Source organism: Camellia sinensis, chromosome 7 (assembly GCF_055761805.1).
Source record: "Camellia sinensis isolate YWXY chromosome 7, ASM5576180v1, whole genome shotgun sequence".
NCBI lineage: Eukaryota > Viridiplantae > Streptophyta > Magnoliopsida > Ericales > Theaceae > Camellia > Camellia sinensis.
The window spans coordinates 56,631,571-56,655,712 of NC_138967.1; the positions used below are offsets into that span (position 1 = coordinate 56,631,571).

General features: G+C 34.9%; 1 protein-coding gene and 2 pseudogenes across 2 annotated transcripts; all 3 read right to left on the reverse strand.

Moving 5' to 3' along the window:
• Positions 1-3,483: 3,483 nt before the first annotated feature.
• Positions 3,484-4,398, reverse strand: LOC145795826 (receptor-like protein kinase FERONIA pseudogene; annotated as a pseudogene).
• A 169-nt stretch (positions 4,399-4,567) lies between these two features.
• On the reverse strand, positions 4,568-5,717 carry LOC114255984 (receptor-like protein kinase FERONIA pseudogene; annotated as a pseudogene). Its single transcript, XR_014335348.1, has one exon. The product of XR_014335348.1 is annotated as a receptor-like protein kinase FERONIA pseudogene (transcript).
• Positions 5,718-11,631: 5,914 nt separating this feature from the next.
• On the reverse strand, positions 11,632-12,417 carry LOC114255988 (uncharacterized). The gene has a single exon (XM_028195537.2). It carries the CDS (start codon positions 12,415-12,417, stop codon positions 11,632-11,634), a length of 786 nt encoding a protein of 261 aa, XP_028051338.2.
• Positions 12,418-24,142: the final 11,725 nt, after the last annotated feature.

Here is a 24,142-nt window from a genome sequence, read left to right on the forward strand (position 1 = left end):
ATTTGGAATTCACCTAAGGGTGGTTTGTGAGACTATTCATGTCTTGTTTGTAATTATTTGGAAATTTTTTGGTTGATAGTGGAATCAGATTTTGATCCCGTGGACGTGTACCTCACATTGAGGGAACCACGTAAAACTTCATGTGTTGTTGTTGATTTAATTTTTCCGCATTAGTTTTTATTCCCATTGATTGATTTCCTTGTGGGAAATCACCACTGGTGTTGACCCTCAAGAAGAAAGTGCTCAGACACTAATGTGTGTAGCAGATAAGGGTCAACCCTAGGAACCAATGGTGTCGTCCCTATATTTCAGTAGCAACACCCAGAACACAGCATTAGACAAGGGTCGACTCTGGGACTCATGGTGTTGACCCTATAAACCAGCAGAGATACTAAGAGTAAGGCAATAAAGTGGTGTCGACCCCCAGGAAGACTAACGTCGATACCAGAACAAATTTTCCAAGTTCCCAAAGAACTTTTCAACGAAAAAAAAAATCGAACGAATAATCCCAACAAGTCTAAATCGAATTGTAATCCTCCAAAACCAAAATCCAACAACTCCAAAGACTCCCAAAATGAAAATAAATGAATTAAATACACTCTCCAAAAGATTAAAGGTTACAAGTGTTACAAGACTTGTGTATAAATGTCCCTTATAATATTTTATTTTCTGAGTAATTTCACGTGATTTTATAATAGATATAATTATAGTTACTGAGATAGACATAAATTATAATTATTGAAATAGATTTTGGACATTTTTGATGGATAACATTATTAATTTATGGGGCCTCATTTATTAACATTTCAGTTTTCAAAAAATAAGAAATAAGGTTTCGTTTATTTTTATAAAGAACAAAAACAAAAAAACTTGTTGGGTGTACAAAAATGTTTTGAAAAACAAATAAAAAAAATCGAGAAATATATTTTATGAGTTGTCGGATTTGGTGGCCAGAAATGGAGGGTGGATAGACGTTGTGATCAGTAGTGGCAAGTAGGTAAAGCTGTTTGCCAGATTTAGTTTGGAGAACAAGAGGTGGCCGGAAGGATGTCAAAAGGTGGCAGAAGATCATGACGGTGACCGCCCACCTACTGAAGACTAGTAGGAAGTTGGCCGGAGCTCACTACTCACTGGCGGCTGGGGGGGGTTGTGGTCAGTGGTAATGGCAGTGGGTGGTCGCCAAAAGTGGTGAATAAGAGAAGAAAGTTAATACTTGTTTTAAAAACAAGTAAAAACAACTTTTTTGTGTTTTAAAAAATTTTGAAAACTTTGTAATCAATTTTATGTTTTTTGAAAATGAAAATAATATACTAAACAAGTTTTTGTTTTTAATTTTTGAAAAAAAAAATGAAGACAAAAACTGAAAACAAGAAACGAAAATGTTAACAAATGACCCCTAATAAATCATATGTCCATGATTTATGGATCATTTAGTCCCATAAATAATCTTATAAACCTATAAATCTTATCTCACATTAAAATATCTCAAATGAAACACACTTACATTTGGAAATATAATAATATAGTAGTGCAAACATTAAAATGATATCCCATTATCACATTTTAAGAACGGCACATTTGGTAAAAATTTAATAAGACAATAATGCACAAATGTCCCATTGTCATATTTTAAGAAGAAAGACACATTTGGTAAAAGTTTAATAAGACATTAGTACATGTATTAGAATAATGTCTCATTGTCATATTTTAATAATGATATATTTGGCAACAAATGTCTCCTTCTCACATTTAAGAAAATCCATTGTCACATTTGGAAAAAGTTTAAAAAGATAATTGTGCATACATTAGAATGACGTCACATTTAAAAATGAGGTTCTCTCTTCTCTCAAGTCTTCTGCCATATCATTGTGGGGTGTTCTTCCTCTTCAAATCTAGCTTCTAACAGTGTCCAAAGTACGGCGGCGGCGGCGGAGTTGGGCAGGACTGATGGGGATGGTGGGTTTTGATGCAGATCTTTCTTGTTTTGATGCAGATCTAGCTTTTCAAACTACATTATGAGAAGATCGGTCGATTGTAGTTGGTTTTTTTGGCAGATTTATTGTTTTTTGTTCTTGTTTTGTTGTTTGGTTGTTTGTTCGGGCCTTTAGGATCTTGTTTTTCTTTTGTTGATCAGCATGTTGTTTACTTTTTTAAAATAGTTGTTTTTCATGTTTTCAAAAAAGAAAAAAAAATGACACATTTGACAAAAGTTTAATAAGACAATAGTGCACAAATGAACTACTTCTACATTTGTTGTTTCCGTGAAATATAGTGAAAGGACCTCACAGTATATCTTTCAAATTCAATAGGACTTGATAGTCTATAAGAAAATTAAAGGAATTTTCCGGGCATACTTTTTTAGAATAAAACTTCTAGCAAATTCTCCTGAATTTATTCAATCTTTTTTTTACGACGTAGTTGATTGAATGTAAAATTTGATCAGCTTCAACTTTAAAGAAATTATTAATCAAGAGGCAATTCTAACTAATATAGTCGATAATCTTTGTAAACAATCCACACATTTAGCAAATAACCATCCATTATTATTAAATAATTCAACACTTCAATTATTAAAAATAAAATAGTGAAATTTCATTTTTAAATTACTAATACAATAAAGCAATATTTGGTTCACTGAAATGAAATTGAACCAAATAGAATTGTCATTCCTTAGCCTCTCACAATTGTGAACAATAATTTTGTTTATAATATATTTTTTGATTATTTTTTAGTGAATTGAATGTGAAAATAAACATTATAATAGAATGATTATTTCATTCTAATTCATTTCAATTAATTGTACCTAACATTATGTCGTTCCAACTCATTTCAATTAGTTGTACCTATCATAAGAACTAAATCATTTTGGAGCACTATTTTTTAGACAGAATTCGGAGGCTATTGCCTTTCTAGCCTTACCTCAGCGTTGAACCTCGTCTGGGTGTTTGCATAGTGCAAGTAATAATGAATGCACACCAAGCTAAGCCAAGTATAGTTAAAAAAAAAAAAAAAAAATGCTAACCCAAATAGATATTTATGTGATTTTTTTGTTTTTTGTTTTTTGTTTCTTTCTTTCTTTCATTTGTAGAAGATATATTATCAATGGGGAAAATTTGATTTTATCCCTTAGTGAATTGGTCAATATACGAATTGTCACCCTATCAAATCAGACAATTAACCACGAAGGAAATCCCAACACATTCACGAGAATATAAAAATTCAACGATCACAAGAGAAAATCTCATCAATCCAAACATCCAACTATGAAAATTTGTCTAACAGATATACACCAACATATGACAAACATAACAATTGAAAAATAAAAAAGACTCCAAACAAAATAAAATGGAAAGACGTACATGTAGTATAAAAGAGTCAAATCCAAAAGCTTCTTAATTAACGAATTAATTCATTAAAATCTGGATCTGACAGGTACCCATTCGATCCTCCGTCAAGATTTGAAGCAAGATCATCATCAATATTTTATGGAAAAAGGCTCAACCCACCAATTGTCAAGTAACCATCAATGGAGAAGACGCTACAACAATAAAGGTCAATCACAGGTAACTCAGCACCAATCTCAAAATGATTCTCCCAAGCCTCCTGTAGTAGTAATGCAGATTGGAGGCTCCTTACCACATTGTCTATCGAGGGTCGCCGGTAGGCCTGATCAAGTAGACAACTTAATGCAATGTTGACAAATTTCATCGAGCATTCTGGTGCTATTTTCCCAACCAGATTTGAATCAATGATTTGATCAATGGTATTGATACTAGTCATGAACTGATGTACTAACCAGAAAGGATCTGAACATGGATTCTTAGCACACAATACTAACAACAACACCATACCAAATGAATATACATCAAATTTTGTTGTCAATTCTCCATGCATACAGTACTCTGGTGCCATATATCCATAAGTACCGCTGATCCTTGAAACCATTAGTGGTACATCTTTAGTGTCATTGGGTATTAATTTGGAAAGCCCAAAACCTCTAAGCTTTGCAACCCAATTCTCGTCCAACAGAATATTAGCTGGCTTTATGTCACAGTGGATGACTCTTTGCTTCTCATTCTCATGGAGATGTTGTAGTCCACGTGTTGCACCAATGCAAATCCTGAGTTGTTCTTTCCATGGAAATGTATCGTTGTTTGTGTTCAACAAATGATCTTCCAAGGATCCATTCTCCATGTAATCATACACGCCAATTAACTCTGGTTTCACATTGCAAAATCCAATCAAAGAGACTATGTGGGGGTGATTCTCGAGCAGGGAGTGTACCTCAATGTTAGCCCTAACTTCTTTCCAATTTCGCAATGCCAAGGCACTGAACCTTTTGATCATAACAATACTAGTTTCCCCATCCACGCAACCTTTGTACACATTCTTAAACATATCATTTCCAATCAAAAGTCTCTCATTGAAATCATTTGTAGCCGCTCGAATCTCATCAAGTGAGAAATGACGGTTTGATCGGGTAAAACCATCTGACAGTGGTTCCCAAAACAAATCCTTTGACAGTCCACTCTGAGAACTGTCTTCCTTTCTCTCCCTCCACCAATGATTCATACCTTTTGACATAATTGCAATACCCTTAAATACCTTCCAATTATTCCTTCTGTTCGTCCTTTATGTTGTGACACCAATGCGAGATCAAGAGTCCCCACCACTTCAGCCAATGTAGGCCTTTCCTTTGGACGATTATGTAAACAATTGTAGGCAACTTCTACAAAGTACTTTAGACTTTGTGGTGTTATTTGTCCACTCAATGAGGGATCAATGATTCGATGAACCTTTCCCTTTTTATTGCATTGTTGAGCCCAAAGGATTAAACTAATTTCCTCCTCCTTGAATCTTTCATCCACAGGCGGCCTCCCATAGAGCACTTCCAACAACACCACACCAAAGGCATACACATCAGATTTCTTGGTTAGTCTGCGGGTATGGAAATAATCTGGATCTAAATACCCAAATGTACCTTTGACTCTCGTAATAACGTGGGTTGTTGAATGACTTGTAGTGCTTTTGGACAGCCCAAAATCTGAAATCTTGGCTACCCAATTCTCATACAACAGAATGTTTGTGGTCTTCATATCTCGGTGTATGAAACTTTGATCGGTACCAGTATGAAAGTAGTCTAACCCTTGTGCTGCACCGATGCAAATGTTGAGCCTCCGCTCCCATGTGAGATGAAAAGTACTAATTTCAGTTTGGTTCCTACTTGTTTTATAGAGATGATCGGCTAGGGTCCCACGAGCCATATATTCGTAAACAAGGATCATTTCTTGGCAGTCTCTGTATTGGCCGATCAGAGCAACAAGATGAGTGTGTCGGAGCTTAGACAACATCTTGACCTCATTCCAGAACTCCTCTATGCCTTGATTGGACTCTGCTTTCAACCTCTTTATGGCAACAGCTGTAGCACCGTTGTCGATGAACCCCTTGTATACCTTACCAAATCTGCCAATCCTAATAACTAATTCTTCATTAAAATTGTTGGTCATGGATTGAATCTCAGCTAGTGAAAAGCAACGGCATGAGTACTCAGATTCATTCACAACGCTCGAAATTGCATCATCAGCACTTGAACCAGACATATCTTTGATATTTGGGAGCCTAAATATATGAAAGAATATACCAGTAACCCTAGAAGATGACAAAAAAAGATGAGTTTTTGAGAGATGAGAAAGAAACAAAGGGGTTCTCTGATTGAAACAGGAGTCAATCTAAGTAGCGGTCAATATAGCACACCGGCGACTTTGAACACTCGGCGTGGTGTGATTTTAATGTGGACCCCATCAACAACCTTACAGCGTGATTATGGGGCCTTGTCAAACCGTGTTAATTTTAATTGGGCACTGGCATGACTTTTACGAGTAGCTGTTTGTTTGGTTTAGAGGCCTTGTTTGGTAGGATTTATTTTCAGTTTATTTCAGTTTTTAATTTAATTTAAGTTATTTTGATGTGTTTGGTTTAACTTAACAATACAAATTATAGTTTTTTGTAAGTCAAAAATCAACTTATTCTTTGAGTAGGGAAGGAAAAACTTAATTTATAAGTCAAAAATCAACTTATGTTCACAGTTATAAGGTATAAGTTGTTAAGGTATAATCTATAATCACTTTCCCACAGCTCTACAAAACGGGGCCAGAATTTTTAAAAATAATTTTTTTAATTTTAATCTGTACTATTTTGTTAGGAGGGTTCAAGTTATAAATATAATTTTTAATTTTATTTAGAAATTCTTTCATGTGCTAAATTTTTAAGGAAGAATTACAACACAGTAAGAAAAAGAAAAAATAAAAATTACAAAAATATGTAGAGTGCAAGTGATTTTATGATTGGATAGAAGTAAAATGTTGTTGGTTGCAAGTCATATTAAAAAAAAAAAACAAAAGAACAAAACACCTATGGGCTATTGGGATGTGACTCCCCCAATTTTTAAGGCCATTAGGACATATTTCTTTTGATATTTTTCAAATAAAATTAATATTAAATATAATTTTTTTTTAAAAAAAAAGAAGTCAACAAAATGATTTTTCGATCAATCAAAACAGCAAAGTAAGAATTTTTTGTAAAAGTAAATGCTCAAAATTGCCTTCACCAATTTCAGATGGATAGGTTTTGAAAAATGATAAATCAATAAAACATCTCTCTCCAACTTTTGGTAGTAAGAGAGATATGATATATTTTTTCTTATTAGTTAAGGTTCCTTAATAATATTACAAGCTAAAATTTTTCTGTGAAATTGAAATTTCTCTATAAAATTTTACTTTCAACCCTATACTAAAATTTTTCTGTTAAAATATTGAGGGACCTCAACTATTATGAAAATATTATATGTTTTGTATCTTATAAAATCTTAATATTAGGACTTTAAACCAAAATCCTTTGAAAAAATCTATGAAATAAAAAATATATCATTCAAAACGGACTTGTAAAAATATGACATGTTGAAATTTTAAAATCATAAATGATTTGTTTTTTACTTTAAGCTTCAAGTACCTATTTGTCCAAATAAGGGCAACAAAAAAGTTGAAATAATTTGAACAAATAAATAAAAATACTAGGACAAATAAATTAAAATAATTTGGATAGATATGTTAAAATATGGAGAGATAGGTTAAAATAATTTCAATAGATAAATAAAAAGGATTTGGCTTCCCTTAAGTTGTGATCTCAATTTAAGAGAACGTTTGAATTTGATAAACCCATTTAAAATAAATTTCGATGATCCAAACTATTAAACAATACCCAAAATTAAGAATATTTTAATTCCAACCAGTGAATATGAAAATTAAGGCCCCGTTTATTTTCAGAGGTAGAATGGAAGTGATTGATAGTGGGAAGATTAAGTAAAATTGTGTTTATTTTGATGATAGTTGTTAGTATAGGAATTGTTAAATTATTTTTATATAAAATAATAAAACAAATAAAAAAATACAAAAAATTAAACATTAATGTTCAAAAAAAAATGCCCAACATGTAAAAAATAAAAAAATTTCTAATCCCCTCACTATTTTTCTAATACCACCTCCACCTCCACCTCCTCCATCCCAATCCTCTTTCCAACCTCCATCTTAATCTCTTCCTCCATCCTAATCTCTTTCTTAACTCTACAAACAAACACAATACTAAATGGGTCCTGCCTCCGTCCTAATCTCATCCTACCCTATACACCCTAAAACAAATGGGGCCTAATAGCCATTAACAACACTACAATTTATCAAACTACATACATGCAGCATAAGGGATGTTACAAAATTCAGTCCCTTAAATCTTAGAAATATATATGATCAAATATATTTGATGCATTTTTTTTTTCTTTTTTTTTTTTTTTTGAAACAGGAATTAAATTGTTAGGCCAAGTTTGGCATATTGCAAAAAAGCCAAAAAGTCAAAAAGTTACTCAAAAAGTTAAAAAGTTAACACTATTCATCAAAAGTCAACAATTACGGCTGTACAACTCCCAATCCTAAATTTTCCCTAGAAATCAATTTTTACAATTTTTTATTACACATTTTTTCATAAAAAGTCAAAAAGTTAACCCAAACATCCATATTTTCTTCCTCAAATTTTTTTGTCCAAAAAGACAAAAAGTTAACTTATTTAGGACACCCCAAACAATCCCTTAATCTAAGTAGCGGTCAATGTAGCACGCAGATGACTTGACCTAGGCAATAGAGTTCAACAGTTGATGTGGTGTGATTTCAGTGTGGACCCCAACAATAATAATTTTTTAATGTAATTGTTAAATTTTGATTAATATCAATTTTACATCTAAATTTTTAAAATTTTGATCAATTTGATTCCTGTCATCCCATTTCGTCAATAATTCGATAAAATGTGCTGACGTGGAGAGTAAATTGATTTTTAAGTTATAATTTGAAGGGCAAATTGATTTTTAATTTGGGGGCAAATTAATTTTTAAGGTATAATTTGGGTGGTAAAATAAAATTTCAAATGAACTTTGGTACCACATTAGTACATTCCGTCCAATTACAGACGGAATGTGACGACAGGGGTCAAATTGATCAAAATTTCAAAAGTTTGGGTGTAAAATTAATATTAATTGAAATCTGAATGTCAATTTAAAAAATACGTAAAAGTTTAGAGGACAAAATGATATTTCCTCTATATCCTTTTAGCAATGATGTTTAATGTAGAATTAAAATTATTAATGCAGTATTGTTTTTTTAGGTACATCGAAAATAAAACAAAAAACAAAGGCCTAAGCCCTTTCCCTAGCTCTATCGATGATATCTGCAACAAGCAGACTTCGGATCTCAGCCGGTGGCTCATTCACGACTAGGATATTTTCTGGTTGTTCAACTCCAAGTTTTGCAAGTGCATCAACACATAGATTTCCCTCTTTGAATACATGCTGCACTATTCACAGCCTCTCATGATAATCTTGGCATCTTCAAAGAGACCTTTGTATGGCGAGTTTGCCTCTGTTTCCTCCTCCAACAGCTTCATTGCTTGCATAGCATGCATCTCAATTATGATTTTGGTCTATCCTCTTTGTAGCAGAACTGTTAGACCTTTATAGATGGCCCAAAGTTCATTTTCTAGACTTGTGCCATGAGATATTCTACCATAGTAGGCACACAACCATGTTCCCGCTTCATCTCTAAATAATCCTCCAAAGCCACCATCACCTCCTAGTTTCCTGCTACCATCCATGTTCAATTTAATCCTACCTGCAGGGGGAAGAAACCACCTAATTAGATTAAAGGCTGGTCTAGCATTAACAATGGCCATGTTAAAGGCTTGGTTGATCTCTTTTGCATAGCTCCAAATAAGTTTTACACTATCACGGCTAAGAGTCACAATTTGTTGAATTTTTTTTTTTTTTGATTTCTCTCTTCCATATTTGTCGAAGACAGACAACAAAAATAGTATACCAAGTGGTTTGAGCATTAAAGTGAGTTTTATTCTAGAATTGGAGATAATCCAATCCAGCCAAGGTTCTTGAATCATGGCAATATACCAAGGCCTACCAAACATAGCTAACCAAACAACTTTAGCTTTGTAGCAAGTTCAAAATAGATGGTTCATGTCTTCCACCTCATTACAACTGGGACAGCTAGGATCTGAAGACAGACCCGTTTTCTTTCTCAACTGATTAGTTAAGACTTTACCATGCATAACAATCCATAGAAAGCTTTTAAGTTTCTGTGATAGCCGTAATTTCCATATCCAACTCCAGTCTTCCTCCAGCCTTAAGTTACCAGAAATGATCCTGTAGGCATTAGAGGTAGAGAACTTTCCATCACTTGGACCTTTCCAAATAGGTGAATCAACATTAGCATTAAGAGGAGGTAAATTAAGGATAACTGATGAAACACAAGATGGAAGTTCATTAACTTTCATCCCATCCCAATCTCCTTGTTCATTAACCAGATTGTGCACTGAAACAATCTCTGTACCAACAAGTTGATTTTGCAGAGTCTGAGGAACAAACTCAACAAATGGCTTGTCACCACACCACCAGTCCCTCCACAAATCCACATTCTTACCATTACCAATCTCCCATTTCACACCTTTCCTCAAGGTGTTTATGGTTTTCAAATGCCCCTCCACACATGAGAAGCAGGCCTACTTCTCGGCCAACCATTCAAGTTTGTTGTCTTAAGATATTTAGGGCTTGTTTGGTTTGTTTTTGGGCGAGTAGTTTTTAAAAATTGTTTTGGGGAGAGAGTTTAGAAATTTTTTTGGTTTGTTTGGTTGTATATTTTGAAAGTAGTTTTGGAGTTTGAGAGTTTGGAATGATTTGATATTTTGTTATAATTGAGTAGATGTGTGTGAGAGAAAAAGTGATTGAGAAGGAGAGAGGAGAGAGAAAAAGTGATTGATTGATTGGTAAGAGAGAGGAATTGATTTTGAAAATTGTTTTGGAAAATTTACAAACCAAACAAATTTTCTAATTTTTTTTTTTCCCAAAATCAATCTAGAAATCCAAACCAAACATACCCTTATTCTTAAGGACATCTTTCCACAAGGCACCTTCTTCACAAATCAGTTTCCAACTTAACTTAGTAAGTAGAGCTAAGTTCTGATTTCTGGTTTTTCTAATCCCAAGTCCACCTAGTTTTTTCAAATGGTAAACATGTTCCCATTTGACTAAATGCATTTTCCTTTTTTCCAGGGTGTCACCCCACACAAAATTCCTGTTGAGTCTGTCAATGTCATTACACACTTTAATGGGCACATTCATAGTTTGCATTATGTATGCAGGCAAAGCAGAACTAACAGATTGAATGAGTGTTGTTCTACCTGCTAACGATAGCACACTAGCTTTCCAACCAGCTAGCCGCTTTTGCATTTTTTACAAAATTGTGTTGAAGTGCCCTCTATTCACTCTACCATGAATAAGGGTAACTCTAAGATATTTCCCCAAATCATCAGTCAAAGGAATGCCACATTTGAAACTCATCTCTCTAGCATTCCTTCTATTAATGTTAATGGAAACATACAATTTGGATTTATGGACATTGACTTTCAAACCAGAGATCTCACAAAACTCATTCATGACATTCATAATTGTATCACAATTATTCATATCAGCTTTAGCAAAAAACATCAGATCATCAGCAAAGAATAAGTGTGTCAGGCATGGTCCACCCTTAGCAACTTGAACCCCTTTCCACACCTTATTCTCGGCCTTCGATCTGATCATATTAGATAGCCTTTCCATACACAACACAAATAAATAGGGGAAGAGGGGGTCACCCTGTCTCAGCTCCCTTGCAGGTTTAAAATCTGGCAAGGGTTCACCATTCCACAATACAACAGTAGTAACAGAAGTGACACAACACATCACAAGCTCAATGAAGCTATTCTGGAACTTTAACTACCTCAAAGTATGTTCAAAGAAGTCCCAAGATATGTTATCATTAGCTTTTTCCAAATCAATCTTAAGTATCATTCCCCAAAGTTTCTCTTTTTTATGTTTTAAGGTATGAATGGTCTCTTGGGTTATAATGATATTGTCACTCGTGGATCTACAGGAACAAAGCTACACTGGTTAGGGCTAACAATTTTATTCAAAAGTGGTTTAATTCACCCAACAAGGATTTTGGAAATAATTTTATAGGACACATTACAGAGGCTTATGGGGCGGAACTATTTGATAGTCTCAGGGTTCTCAATTTTGGGAATAAGAGCAATGAGAGTTCTATTGATTTGATGGGGTATGGAGCTGGTAGCAATGTAGTTTTTGACAAACTCACACACAGTGGGACCAACAGTCTCCCAATAGTTATGATAGAAAATAGCTTGGAAACCATCTCGGCTAGGGGCTTTGAAGGCCTTAATGTTTTTCACAGCCCTCCATATTTCATTCCTAGTGATCTCCCTAGACAACTCATCATTATCCTCCTGCCTAATCACATCAAGAGTGAGGTTATTCCAATGATCCAGTTGGATAGTTGGAGTACTCTGAAAGTGTTCCACAAAATAATCAAAAATCATGGATTTCAAAGCAACAATGTTATTAATCCAAATACCACTCTCATTCTTGAGAGTCTTAATTTTACATTTCCTCCTTTTGGTCAAGGTGGAAAGGTGGAAGAACTTGGTGTTTCTATCCCCCTGGGTAATCCAGTTGGATCTAGATTTTTGAAACCACAATGGCTCCTCTTGATAGAGGATTTTATTGTACTGCTCAATGAGATCCATTTCCAGGAGGTGGAGGTTGTTGGAATAATTATAATTTTTGGGTTTCTGAATACCTTCAATCCTCCCTAGCAACCACCTCTTATTTCTGAAAATATTTCCAAACTTATCTTTATTCCACTCACTAGCCTTACAAGCTAGTTTCTCCAATTTATCCATAAGAGAGGGAGGTGAGTTAGCCCAATTGCACTCCACCACAGATTGAAAGTCAATATAAGAAATCCAAGCAGCCATAAATTTAAAAGAGTTGCCTCTAGGAGAAGGGGAAGCCTTACCTTGGGTGAAAATCATCAGAGGTGAATGATCAGAGTAGGTACGAGGAAGATTTTAAACCAGTCCTTCAGGAAAGGTAGACCTCCATTCTGTATTGCACATAGCTCTATCTAACCTTACCATGGTATTTTCTCACCATTTCTTGTCGTTTGTTCAAGTTAACCTAGGCCCAGTACATCCCAAATCCATCAGGTTGCAATTGTTCATTTTATCCAAGAATTTTTTAGTTCTTCTCCAGTCCTGGCTCTGCCTTTGGTTTTGACCCTCCAACAAGTTTCTCTTCTCTGTTTGAGTAGCAAATCATTGAAATCCCCAGCTACAAGCCAAGGCTCAGACATGGATTGAGCAGTATCTTCAGGAGTTTGCCACAGTTCAGCCCTCTTGTTGGTGTTAGGGCTTGCATAGACAACTGACAATATCCAGTCACAGTAATGTTGCCTGGAGACTCTAGCAGTTATTAGTTGAGAACTTGCTTCAGTGACTTGAACATGCACAACACTGGGGTTCCAAACCATCGAGATTCGCCCACTCCCGCTAATAGGGTCCACATGCGCTGAAGTGGTAAACCCCATTCTATTGAAGAACATGCCCATAGAACTAAACTCCACTTTGGTCTCCATAAGAACTAATAAATCCGGCTTGTGAATCCGAACTAATTCTCTCATATTCCTCTTAAAACGTTTGTTACCTACTCCTCTGCAATTCCAAATCAAGAAATCCATACTTCACTGATTGAGTTGGGGAAGAGGGGACTGGGCTGGAAAGTCCAGAAATCCCCTTGCTCTACTATGATTAACTTCCATGGACCATGAGGGAGTTATTGAGACATAATGTCTCTCCTGACGTGCTTCTATCTGCCTCCATGGTTGGATCCTCATGCTTACTTCCTCCATCCACTATTCTGAGGTGATGAGGTGAAACACTTCTCTCTCTAGGGTTAGTATCAGCAGAACTCTGTGCTGATTCAATATGAGATCCTCCATTGGATATTTCTTGCCCTTTTTTTCCTCAACTTTTGTCTGGTGGCTCTCTAAACTTGGGTCTAGCCTTTCTTTCCCTACAGAGGGGGGTTATGGAAGACATAACATGGGTGGTGTGTGAGGGGTTGTGAGGGTGTATATGTGAGTGGTTGGTAGGGTGGCTATGTGAGGGGTTAGCAGAAGTAGTAGCTGCGGGACAATGACTAGAGGGAAGCATTGGTGTATCAGCTTTATTACTCTTCTTAGCCTCAAGGCTATGTGTGCTAGCCTCTTTGACCCCTTTTTTTTTTTCTTTTCTGGTTTCATCTCTGTGCTTTCCCTAAGCTATTTCCAGCTGGTTCCCTCCTCCTTTTCTGCTAACATCTATGCCGTTAGTCTTTACCTTGTACTTGAACCCCAACTCCTGAGAGACTAAGTGCATTGGTTCTTTGTCTTTCCTTGGTTGGGCCTTATGGGCCCCAACCTGCTCTTTTTCCTCTTGTAGGCTTTTGAATCTATTCCCCTGTTGGTGTGTAGTTCCTCTTTGTAGCCTTGGGCCTTTAGTAGTTTTTTTTTTTTTTTTTGATTTGTGACTTTTATCCATGGCCCATATCTAACTTGGCTTGTCTTACCTATATCCTTTACTCTGCTACAACCCAGCCCATTAGCCCCTATTGTTTCTTCCATCTAGTTTCCCCCTTCGGTGAGCTATTTCTTCACATGTCTTACCCTACCACAGGAAAAACACACAGAATGAAGATGTTCATATTCCACTAAATATATATTCTTACTAATAGCAAATTGAGACACAAGGGGCTTTCGCAGGTCCATTTCAATGCACACTCGTGCATATTTCCCTCTGGATGCCATGGCGGTGTTGATGTCAATCTTTAATGGAACGTCCAGGACCTTCGCAATATGGTAAAGGACTTTTTCAGTATAGTATTCTATAGGCAGATTCGGAAATCGCACCCATGGAGCTGTGGTATCCTCGTCTGCAGCATCTGATCTGAAATCTTGCTGCCATTTCCTCACCATGACATAATGGTCCATAACAATCCATGGCCCCCCAGTGTAGACTTTGGTGTAATCTTCTATCATATCAAATTTAACAATAAAAACGCCATGGCCAATATCTAGGGCTTCAAAATCAGCTTGAAGGCCCCAAAGTCGAGCCATTTTCGCCATAAACAGCATGTATCCTATTTTTTTTCCCAGCAGTCTGATGATCAAGCACTTCTTCCAATGTTCCCTAATCTTTTTCAACCGAGCTTGGGGGATCTTGACTTTGGGAATGCCCCCATTATCATCTTCCATTGCCTTTCCATCATTTGTTGGTTCTTGTGCCATCTCCAGTTCGTCTTCATCAGATGATACTTCCTCCACATCACAATCGAAGTTCTTTTCATTCCTATTTTCATTGAATCTTGATCTGAGGAGGGCTCGCTTGAAGGATGTCACTTGGTTCAGCTTTCCTCGATGTTCGTCGCTGCTTCTGTTAATCCTTCTTCAGTCATTGAAACATCAGAAGCGACTGGATTAGTCATAACCCTCAGGTTCTCACCCCCGAACGACTGGTTTTCCACCATTGTATCATCTTCTAAACCTTCAATGCTCTTGATCTTTTTCGTGCTTCGTATCAAGTGATATTCTTCCTCAGTGGAGCATCCATGGCCAAACTTCGCTTCACCAGTACTCAGAGTCTCTGTAATGGTCATATTGAAATTCCTTGGCACGTATTAATGCAGTATTGTTGTTATTATTATTATCGACAGGAAAAGGTCAAGGACAACAAAAAATAATAATATAAAATTTGGCTCTTTTTAGTCATCTTTTTATACAGAAAATATTAGAAGCTGACTAACGAGCACACACCATTATTCTAACTTTACCCTTCGGAGCCCCACTCCTACAACCTTCCTCAGGTAGCTCCTCCTTCTGTCACCCTCCCCCAGTTCCCATTCCCTATGGCAAATCCTTTTCTCCATTGGTGACCCCCTCTCTCCTCCTCCTTGACAACCATAATCTCCATCGAAATTATAAAAGTATGTTTGATTAGTAGGATTAAAGCATAGAATTGAAATTGTTAATTCATAAACTCACAATCTTATGTTTGATTGTAAATTTTATTAATCAAATTACATGTACGACGGACATTCAATTCGACAAAATCAACAAATTTTAAACATTGAGAGAAGTTGAGGATCATAATTTCAATTATGAAAGAAAAAATAAAATGAATACATAATAAACGGTTACCTCACTAATTTTATTTGAGAACTAATTTTACACTAATTCATAGGATTATTAATCATTTTACTATTAATCTTGTTAATCAAACAAGGCCTAAAAGGATTCAGTTCCAATTAGGAGCTCTTAATTGATTGATGGACTCTAGCAAGCATGGCGGACATTAATAATAATAAAACACAACTCACTCATATATATAAAACAAAGCTTGTAGATATGTACAACCTAAAGGTCGTACATAGCTCCTAAGGAGACAAATACCTTAATAAAAACTCTGTATATTCAAATTTCTTTTTTTCCTTTCCTGTTTTGTCTTTATTATATTGTTACAATGATCACTAACCTCTTTATAGAGAGGACTTTTTACATTCACCAAATACATTCATTTACTTTCCTAAATACATTCACCAAAACACATTGAACTTAATAAAATGACACTTCAAACTTTAAGATTCTAATACATAAACTAAACATTTTAATGTATCTAACATTAATTCTAAATTAAATTCCATCAAATTCCTCCTTGATTTTGAATTTCATCATTCCATGTTTTCACCAATGATTCTTCACTAGGATCAAACACATCTTTCAGCTGCTTCCTCAAATTTTCATTTTCAACAATTTTTTTTTTTATGTACGAGTCACACAAATCGGCATACGAACTCATTAAAGTTGATATTATAGCAATTCTAGTTTAGACCTGACCCATCGGGTGTTCTAGATCCGGGTTTCATTGTCTTATATGGTTGTTGTTCATGTCTTATTCATCTTATACTTCATTAAGTTTGGTTGGTGGAGTGTCTTGTTGGTGTTTGGAACAGGTTGGTAGTTTGTTTTTCAAAGCGGTTGTTGCCCAGGTTTTGGCCTCTTCGCTCGAGCATAATTCTTATGGTCGAGCAGTCTTTGAGAACTCTCAGTACTTTTGCAGGTATGAAGAGATGCTGGGAGGGTGGCATTCTTCACTCGAGCAGTCTTTATTGTGCTCAAGTGGTGTTGGCTCGAGCGATGTTTTTTTAGCTCGAGCGGTGGTCCTCTACTTGAAAAACTTCTGAGATTTTGGTATTCTTCGCTCGGGCGGTCACTTTGTGCACTCGAGCGGTCCCACTTATTGTGTCTAGTCGCTCAAGCGACACTTCTTACACTCGAGCGGTCTGAGTGTATATTAGTTAGTAAAAGTCACTTTTTGGGTCACTTTTTCATTTCTTTCTCTCTCTAAACATTCTAAAAACCCTAAATCTACAACCTCTCTCTATAGAACTCACCTTCTTTCTACAAATACACCTAAATCCCTTGATTTCTTCACCCTAGTCTCCTTGTCAAAAATGTAAAGCTCGACGAGGGCCTCCATTTCATCTAAGCGGATCGTCTTTTCGTTGCCGGTGGTTTTTTTGGCTTGTCTCCTCTTCACTTCAAGAAGTAGGGTCTATTTCCTTAATTCGGTGTGAGTTCGTTGGTGTATTTGTGGTATATTTTGATATATAGATCTTGTGATGCTTAGATTAATTTTTGGGATATATTTTGTGGGTAGAAGGTTTGTTTAAATTGGGGGTTGTTGGTTATGATTTTGCTATTAAAAAGTATTTTTGGTATACAAAACTTGCATATGATTTTCTAAAAGAGAAAAACCCCAATTTATAGAAGAATCCTAAATGATGTTGATTTTGGGAATTTAGGTAGAATTATGAAAAATGGATTTGGTTGGAAAAGTATGTTGATGTTTTGGAAAAACACCGAGTATTAAATACTCTTTTGGAAATGTTCTAGAAAAGTGATTGTTGAAACTATTGGATTGTATATCCATATTGTTATCTTTTAATTATTGCATTAGAGATAACTATTTTGGCTATCAGTGGAGGATAGCATTGCCATGTGTTAGAAATTGGATGTTGATTGGGCAAATTAAAATCATACATGTCATGTGCACGTTATGGATTTTGAAATGAATTTTGGAACTGGAACTGTGTATTTTCGAAAAGGTTGTTTTGGAAACTCTTGTATTATGTGTTGGAACATTTGCATTGTTTTGGAAAATAATATTTTGAATCATATGTATTGTGCTATTGGAAAAACGTAAATAAAGTGATAAAGCTGTGAGGGGGTCTTAAAGCCGAATTAAGGGTGCTTGTGTGTCTATGGTGTAAGAAGTAAACTTGTGCGATAGGTGTCGAGCCTTCTGGTTAGTGCTGGTAAAAATGACTTTGTAACTTGTATAGTTACTCATATGAACATCAGTCCTGGAGATTTATCAATTTTATTTATTATCATTTTGGTTTTGGATCAGGATGTTTGGTTATGGTTTTAGCAATGTATTTGCTGGCTGGTATTGAGATACCTAGATTGGTTTTTTGGAAAGAAATTTTATATCTACCAAATGTTTTGAACTCGAAAAGCATTTTGATTAAACGTAAGGTTTTGAAAATTGGAAAGAAAGAATTTTGTTCAGAAATCAAATGGATTTGAAATTGCATTTGGGCATATTGTAAATATGTATTGCATCATAATCATTTATGCTGGTGGTGCATGTTTAGTTTTTGAAACATTCTCTACTGGACTTTATGCTCACCCTACGCGATTGAAAATATTTTTTAGGTGTACATGTGTGGATGTGGATTGAGACGTGAAGCTGTGTTCGAAACCGTGTAGGGCGGTTCTGTTATTTGTAGGCCATGGGCCATTCAAGTCATTGGTTGTGTGCCATTTTGTTGAGGATTACACCCTTTTGATATGATATAAGCCTCCGGGCATTCAATTTAATGTATAACACTTGTGTATGTTTTGTGTATATTTTAATTACAGGACATCCATTCGATTTAGATGTTGCATCTGGGAATGTATGAAATTGGATAAACACATATGTTGTGTGATTATATTATATACATCTGCATGAGGATTGTTATCTATTGTTTATCATTGGGTGGTCTATTCACGTGGGCTGGACTCCGTAAATCCAGGGCATGACTGATATCGCGAATCTAAATTCCATAGCGACTTTTCAAATGTTCAGCTGCTTGAAATGTAGCTTGTTGCTCAGCTTTTTTATTTCACTACTAAAAAAAGTACTTTTTGTGACCACTACAAGCCATTACAAATAATAGATACCGTCGCAAAAGACCTTTTGCGACGGCCCATGCAACAGCTAATGGGGTCGCGAATGTAAGGGTGACAAATACTTTTTGTGACGGCAAAGCAGCTATGGTAGCCACTATTTTTCCGTCACAAATATCGAAGAAAAAATGCTAACATGTTTTTTGGCGACTATCTTGTTACCGTTGCAAATAATTTTCAATGACATTTGTCGCAAATAATTATTTATTAGAAGATGTAGATCAAACTCCAAAGTAGCATTATTGTACCATGCATATCACAAGCAAGAAAACAAAATAAATATTAATAATAATAGGTACATCCGTAGCGGACAAACACAAAAGCAAACCAGCTAGATATCAACTAAGAGGCATCAAAACATCTTTATTGCTTCTCATATGTAAGCTAACCATGCCCCATCTTTAGATGATATGGCCTCAAATTCCAACTCCGATAGATCTGGAACCTTATCTCCAGTTTTTGAAACAACATTTATTGTAGTCGTAGCAACGCTTATTATATCTAGAGCGTTGCTATTTGCGCTGCTCATTTCTCTGCGGCGTGTAGGCCAAAAATAAACAGAAAGCAAAAACTTAGGTTGAATAATTGCAGGAAAAAATAGCATTTAAAAAAACACTTTAGAAAAAACACGCAGGTAAGGGCACCATAAAAGCACCCAATTCACTAACGCAGAGAGTAGTAATAAAACCAAAAAATGCACAGCATATGTGCACTTAAGCATGCAAAATGCAAGGATCAAAACACCTCTGTGCACTGTCATCTTACTAATTTGTAAGTTTACATACCTAAGTATTGCTCCCAGGTCCAAAAGAAAATGCATCACTTGGGAGAATACTAAATATCTTGCTAGCTATAGCAGGATATACTCCCTCCAATATGTCATGGATTGCAGTTTCAAATTTTTCTTTATCTAGTCAAATACTTTTCAGATATTCATCTATGGGAGCAGTACTAAGTGAACAAAAAAAAAAATGTAATACTAAGAGCAATCAAAAGAGAGAGAAGGACCAAGGTAAAGTACTTGGAATAAATAGGTGAACTTTAGCACTAGAATTTTGCTTCCTCAGCTCTTCTAATAATTGCAACATAATGTCAATACAAGCAAGATTTTAGATGGTGATGTAAATGAATAAAGAAAAGAGGATCTAAATTTCAATAAAATAAGATCATTGACCTTGTCAATTAGGAACATGAAGGAAGTGAACTATTTAAGGAATTAAACATGTAGATATAGATGTTGAAAAATAAAAGAAACTGGAAAAATAAAATAAAGTTATAAAACCATAAATTAGAGAGAATTTACCCATGTTGGAAACATTCAATTCCAGTATATTCACATGCAGTGGTTATTGTAATCCATTTCTTATATCTATTTATCAAAAAAAAAAATCCATTTCTTATATCCATTGGAGAAGAACTCAACAGTCTAATAACTTTGTTGATTCATGTCTGAACATCTGAATAAAAATAATAAGGCAGACAACATATGTGCATAGGTCATACCTCGATAGGATGTATGATAGTTTTGTACTTCTTCACAAATGGTGAGCATGTCTCTTATTGAACTGAAAAAATAAGCAATGCAACAGTAAGCAAAACTACAGGTGAATAGTTTGTGAACATAATAACTAACAATTTCTTAATTTTTTTTTTTATAGAAAATTGGCCTCGGTACTTATGGAATCAATTCCAAGTACCACCAAATTAAAAAGTATTCAGATTTTTCCCCATTGATGTCCATGAACAAAGTGGTGAATTTTCCAATGCAGATCAACTTTGTTCTAAATATGGACTCAATTCATCAGAAAATCCCTAAAAATTAAAAATTAAAATAAAAGAAGAACTTAATCTGTTGCAGACCAAAATTTTCAAAAAGCACGTTGCAAATTTTGTTCCAAAAATTACAAAAAGCCTTTACAGCTCCATTACTCTGCATCTTACATATAATGTGCTTGTGTATATATGTACAGACAAATAAAAATAAAATTAGATACATATAAAAACATACAAACAAAATCGAGAGAGAAGGAGAGAGATTACCAGCAAGTGGATTTCTGGACCTCTGAACTAAAGAGGCCTTGAACTGAAGAATCTCGGGAGCAGCCTTCTCGGTCCACCATGCCCACTTCAAGAGCTCCGCGTTGGTAGTTGAAATCAGCGACTCATAGTCGAATTTTGGGATCTATTGATTTTGTTCGATCAACAAGAAAATAAATTAGAGTAGTACTCCAATTATACTGAATCAATACCTCTAATTCAGCGAAACCCTATCGTTCGTGAACCAGAAAAGTATATATGTGAGATGATGTATGGTTGGTAGATATAGAGATTGAGAGAGCGATAGCTCGAGCGAGACATTTATATTGGTGTTCTTCAGACTATGATCAGTGAGAGAGAGAGAGAGAGAGAGAGAGAGAGAGAGAGAGAGCAATGTCTAGATTTGGCTAGGGCAAATATATATCCAAGAAAAAAGAGAAATAAATTCTCTTTTTCCAGTACTCTTCTTCAACATTTGTTATGAAAGATGGATTATGATCTAGACTATACCTCTCAACTGCATAACTTCCTGGTGGAAGAAACAATTTCTCAAGAATTTCGTTGATTACAACTTTGAATGAAATCACCACTTCAATTTGTCTGTTCTCCATTATGGTCTTGTACTGCATCCAAAAAGACACTTCGATGGTTAGCTATCCTCAGTTTCAGATTGTCTAGCTCTTTGGGCTTCACACTTTTCAAGACACTCTTGTCTTGTGTTCCAGTCACTGCAAACAAGTTTTTTTTATCACAATCTTCTGAACGAGTCAAATCCATATGAACCTGAAGAAACACTTGTTCAACGGGTCAAATCCTTATGAATTTGTAGACACCCTCATGTAGAGAGTATCAGACAACAACAACTTTTAACCTTCACCGTAAAAAACTCAATTTTTATCATATACTCTTGAACTCGCAAAAATTGAGAAAAAATAAAGACTCAATTGTACACACACACGCGCACACACACACACACACACACACATATATATATATATATATCAAATCCTAAATGTTGGTTAAAAAAACTCAACTCGAATCCATTTGCAATCAATCACGCTCTCATACCGTGTTAAAACTATAAGAGAATTCTGTTCTGATTAAAAACTCTCAATAGATTTATAGATGCTGTCAAGCATGGTGGACATTAACAATAATAAAACATAACTCACTCATATGTTGAATATGGGTGTCTTAATTGCTATGCTAAGATTATCTTATTGCGTTTTAGCTCATAAATTCAGATAAAGGCTAGCGTAAAACACGAGCTATACACGAGCAAGCAATAAAATGTGATAAACAATACTAAACATGTTAAAAATTAACTAAATACTATGATATTAATTTAGATGGGCATTTAAATAATAGATTTAAGTAATTTTATTATGTTTATATAGATATGCATGACTAATTAATTTTTTTGAAATACACTCAATGGAATAAACTTAATTGAAAAGGGAGAGTAAAAGTGAAATTCCATAAATATAAGATAAAGAAAAAAAAAAGTTTAAATTTAAAGATGAATATAGAAAGAGAAAATTAGATAAATATTAAAAAAAGAGTTAATTAACTAAAAGTCCTGTCTACATATTTGGTGGTAGCTTAGGTCTTGTCAAAAAGTTTTTGAACCAATAAGTCTCATTTATAGGTAAAAAGACGTTTTGCCCTTTAATCCCAAAACAGAGAATGATTTCAGTATATAATTATCAAAACTAAGAAATTTCTGTTTGGCTTCTGAGAAAAGTATGGGATTGAAAAGAAAGATAATTCTGTGAACCTGACACATTAGATTGCTGAATTGAGTTTTTTTTTTTTCATGATTAAAATTGAGAATATTATAAACTGTGAATATTCTCAATTTCAAAAAAGAGACTTAGCTACACAGTGACTCGAGTTTAACAGAGAGTTTGTGTAACGCCCTCAAAATAAACCCATAAATCATACATTCTTAACATGCTTAAACATAGGAGAATGAAGCATAATTACATTTTATCAGAGCATTCATTACAAAATGTATTACATGTTGACAAGTAAAGTAAATGCCCTATAGGCTTACAACTTTCCAAGTCAGCACTTGGTTACAAAAGGAGAGTAATAACTCTACACAAAATAAGCCCTTGGCTTGATATACATGTAATGCAACAAAATAAAACTCAAAGAGTCTTCGACTCCCACTGCCATCCAAGCTAAGACCTCGGAGGCGGCATACCATCTATACCTGAAAATAATGTCCCATATAGGGTAAGCCAACGCCCAGCAGAGATATGCTAAACATAATATGAGCAATAACTAAAACATAAGCATTTGATAAATGTTTAACTCACATAAATCAATTCATAACCCATTTCAATTACATGACAAGTGTGTCCATGTTTCATTCCATTTCCCAATTCTTAACCAATTTCTCAATTCATATCTTGGCTCAAAACCTGGCCATATACTTTAAATGAGATTATATCTCATATCAATAATATTTCCATTTAAACAATTCAAATGGGAGAATAACTCATCTCAAACACATCCATAAGCCTCAATTGATACACACATTTGCTGTATCAATAACATACAAAACACTTCCACACTTCACAAATGATACACGGATTTGCTGTATCAGTAATTCAAGCGATACATATATTTGCTGTATCGATGGAGTTCATCTCCTATCTCCTCCCAAACAATATCCGGTTTAGGAGTCCATTCCCTATCTTCCCCTAAACCATAGAGTACATCCCCTATCTCCTCCCACACAATACAATGTATATAAACACATATCATATACATAATCAATCAATACATAAATTTGATGTATTATTCTAACCGTCATATCCGATGACATATTCCATTGATTAGTTTTAGTTTGCCTAATCATCATGCATTGTCTACAACAATCAAGACTATCCTCCACCGATAGCCCAAAGCAGTTATTTCTAAATAGATAATAAATGCCTCAACAGATAAATAATCTCAACATTTTCAAAGTGAGTGATTAATGAATCCAACTCCACCATTCTATCCCATAATGAGCCAATTTCATTATTTCCAACTCAATTTCACATTTTCATAACAATTGTCATTAATTACACTAATGACTCAAGTATATCCAAACATGGCATTTTTTTCCTTTTTCTCAATATTGACCAAAAAGTCCAAATATTATCAACAACATCCCATTTTAGACCCGAAATACATATGTTTGAATCAAATAACAAAAATCCCTCTTTCCAATATCACATATTGTAAACCCTAACTTCCCAAACCAAACCATTTATACAAAAAGCTCTACATTTAGGTTAAAGATCATAAAGATGAGTAGGAATCCCTACCATAAATTTTGG

Excerpts from the sequence above, each read along its gene's own strand:
- LOC114255988 (XM_028195537.2), bottom strand. The coding sequence starts at position 12,417 with ATGGCTGCTTGGATTTCTTATATTGACTTTCAATCTGTGGTGGAGTGC.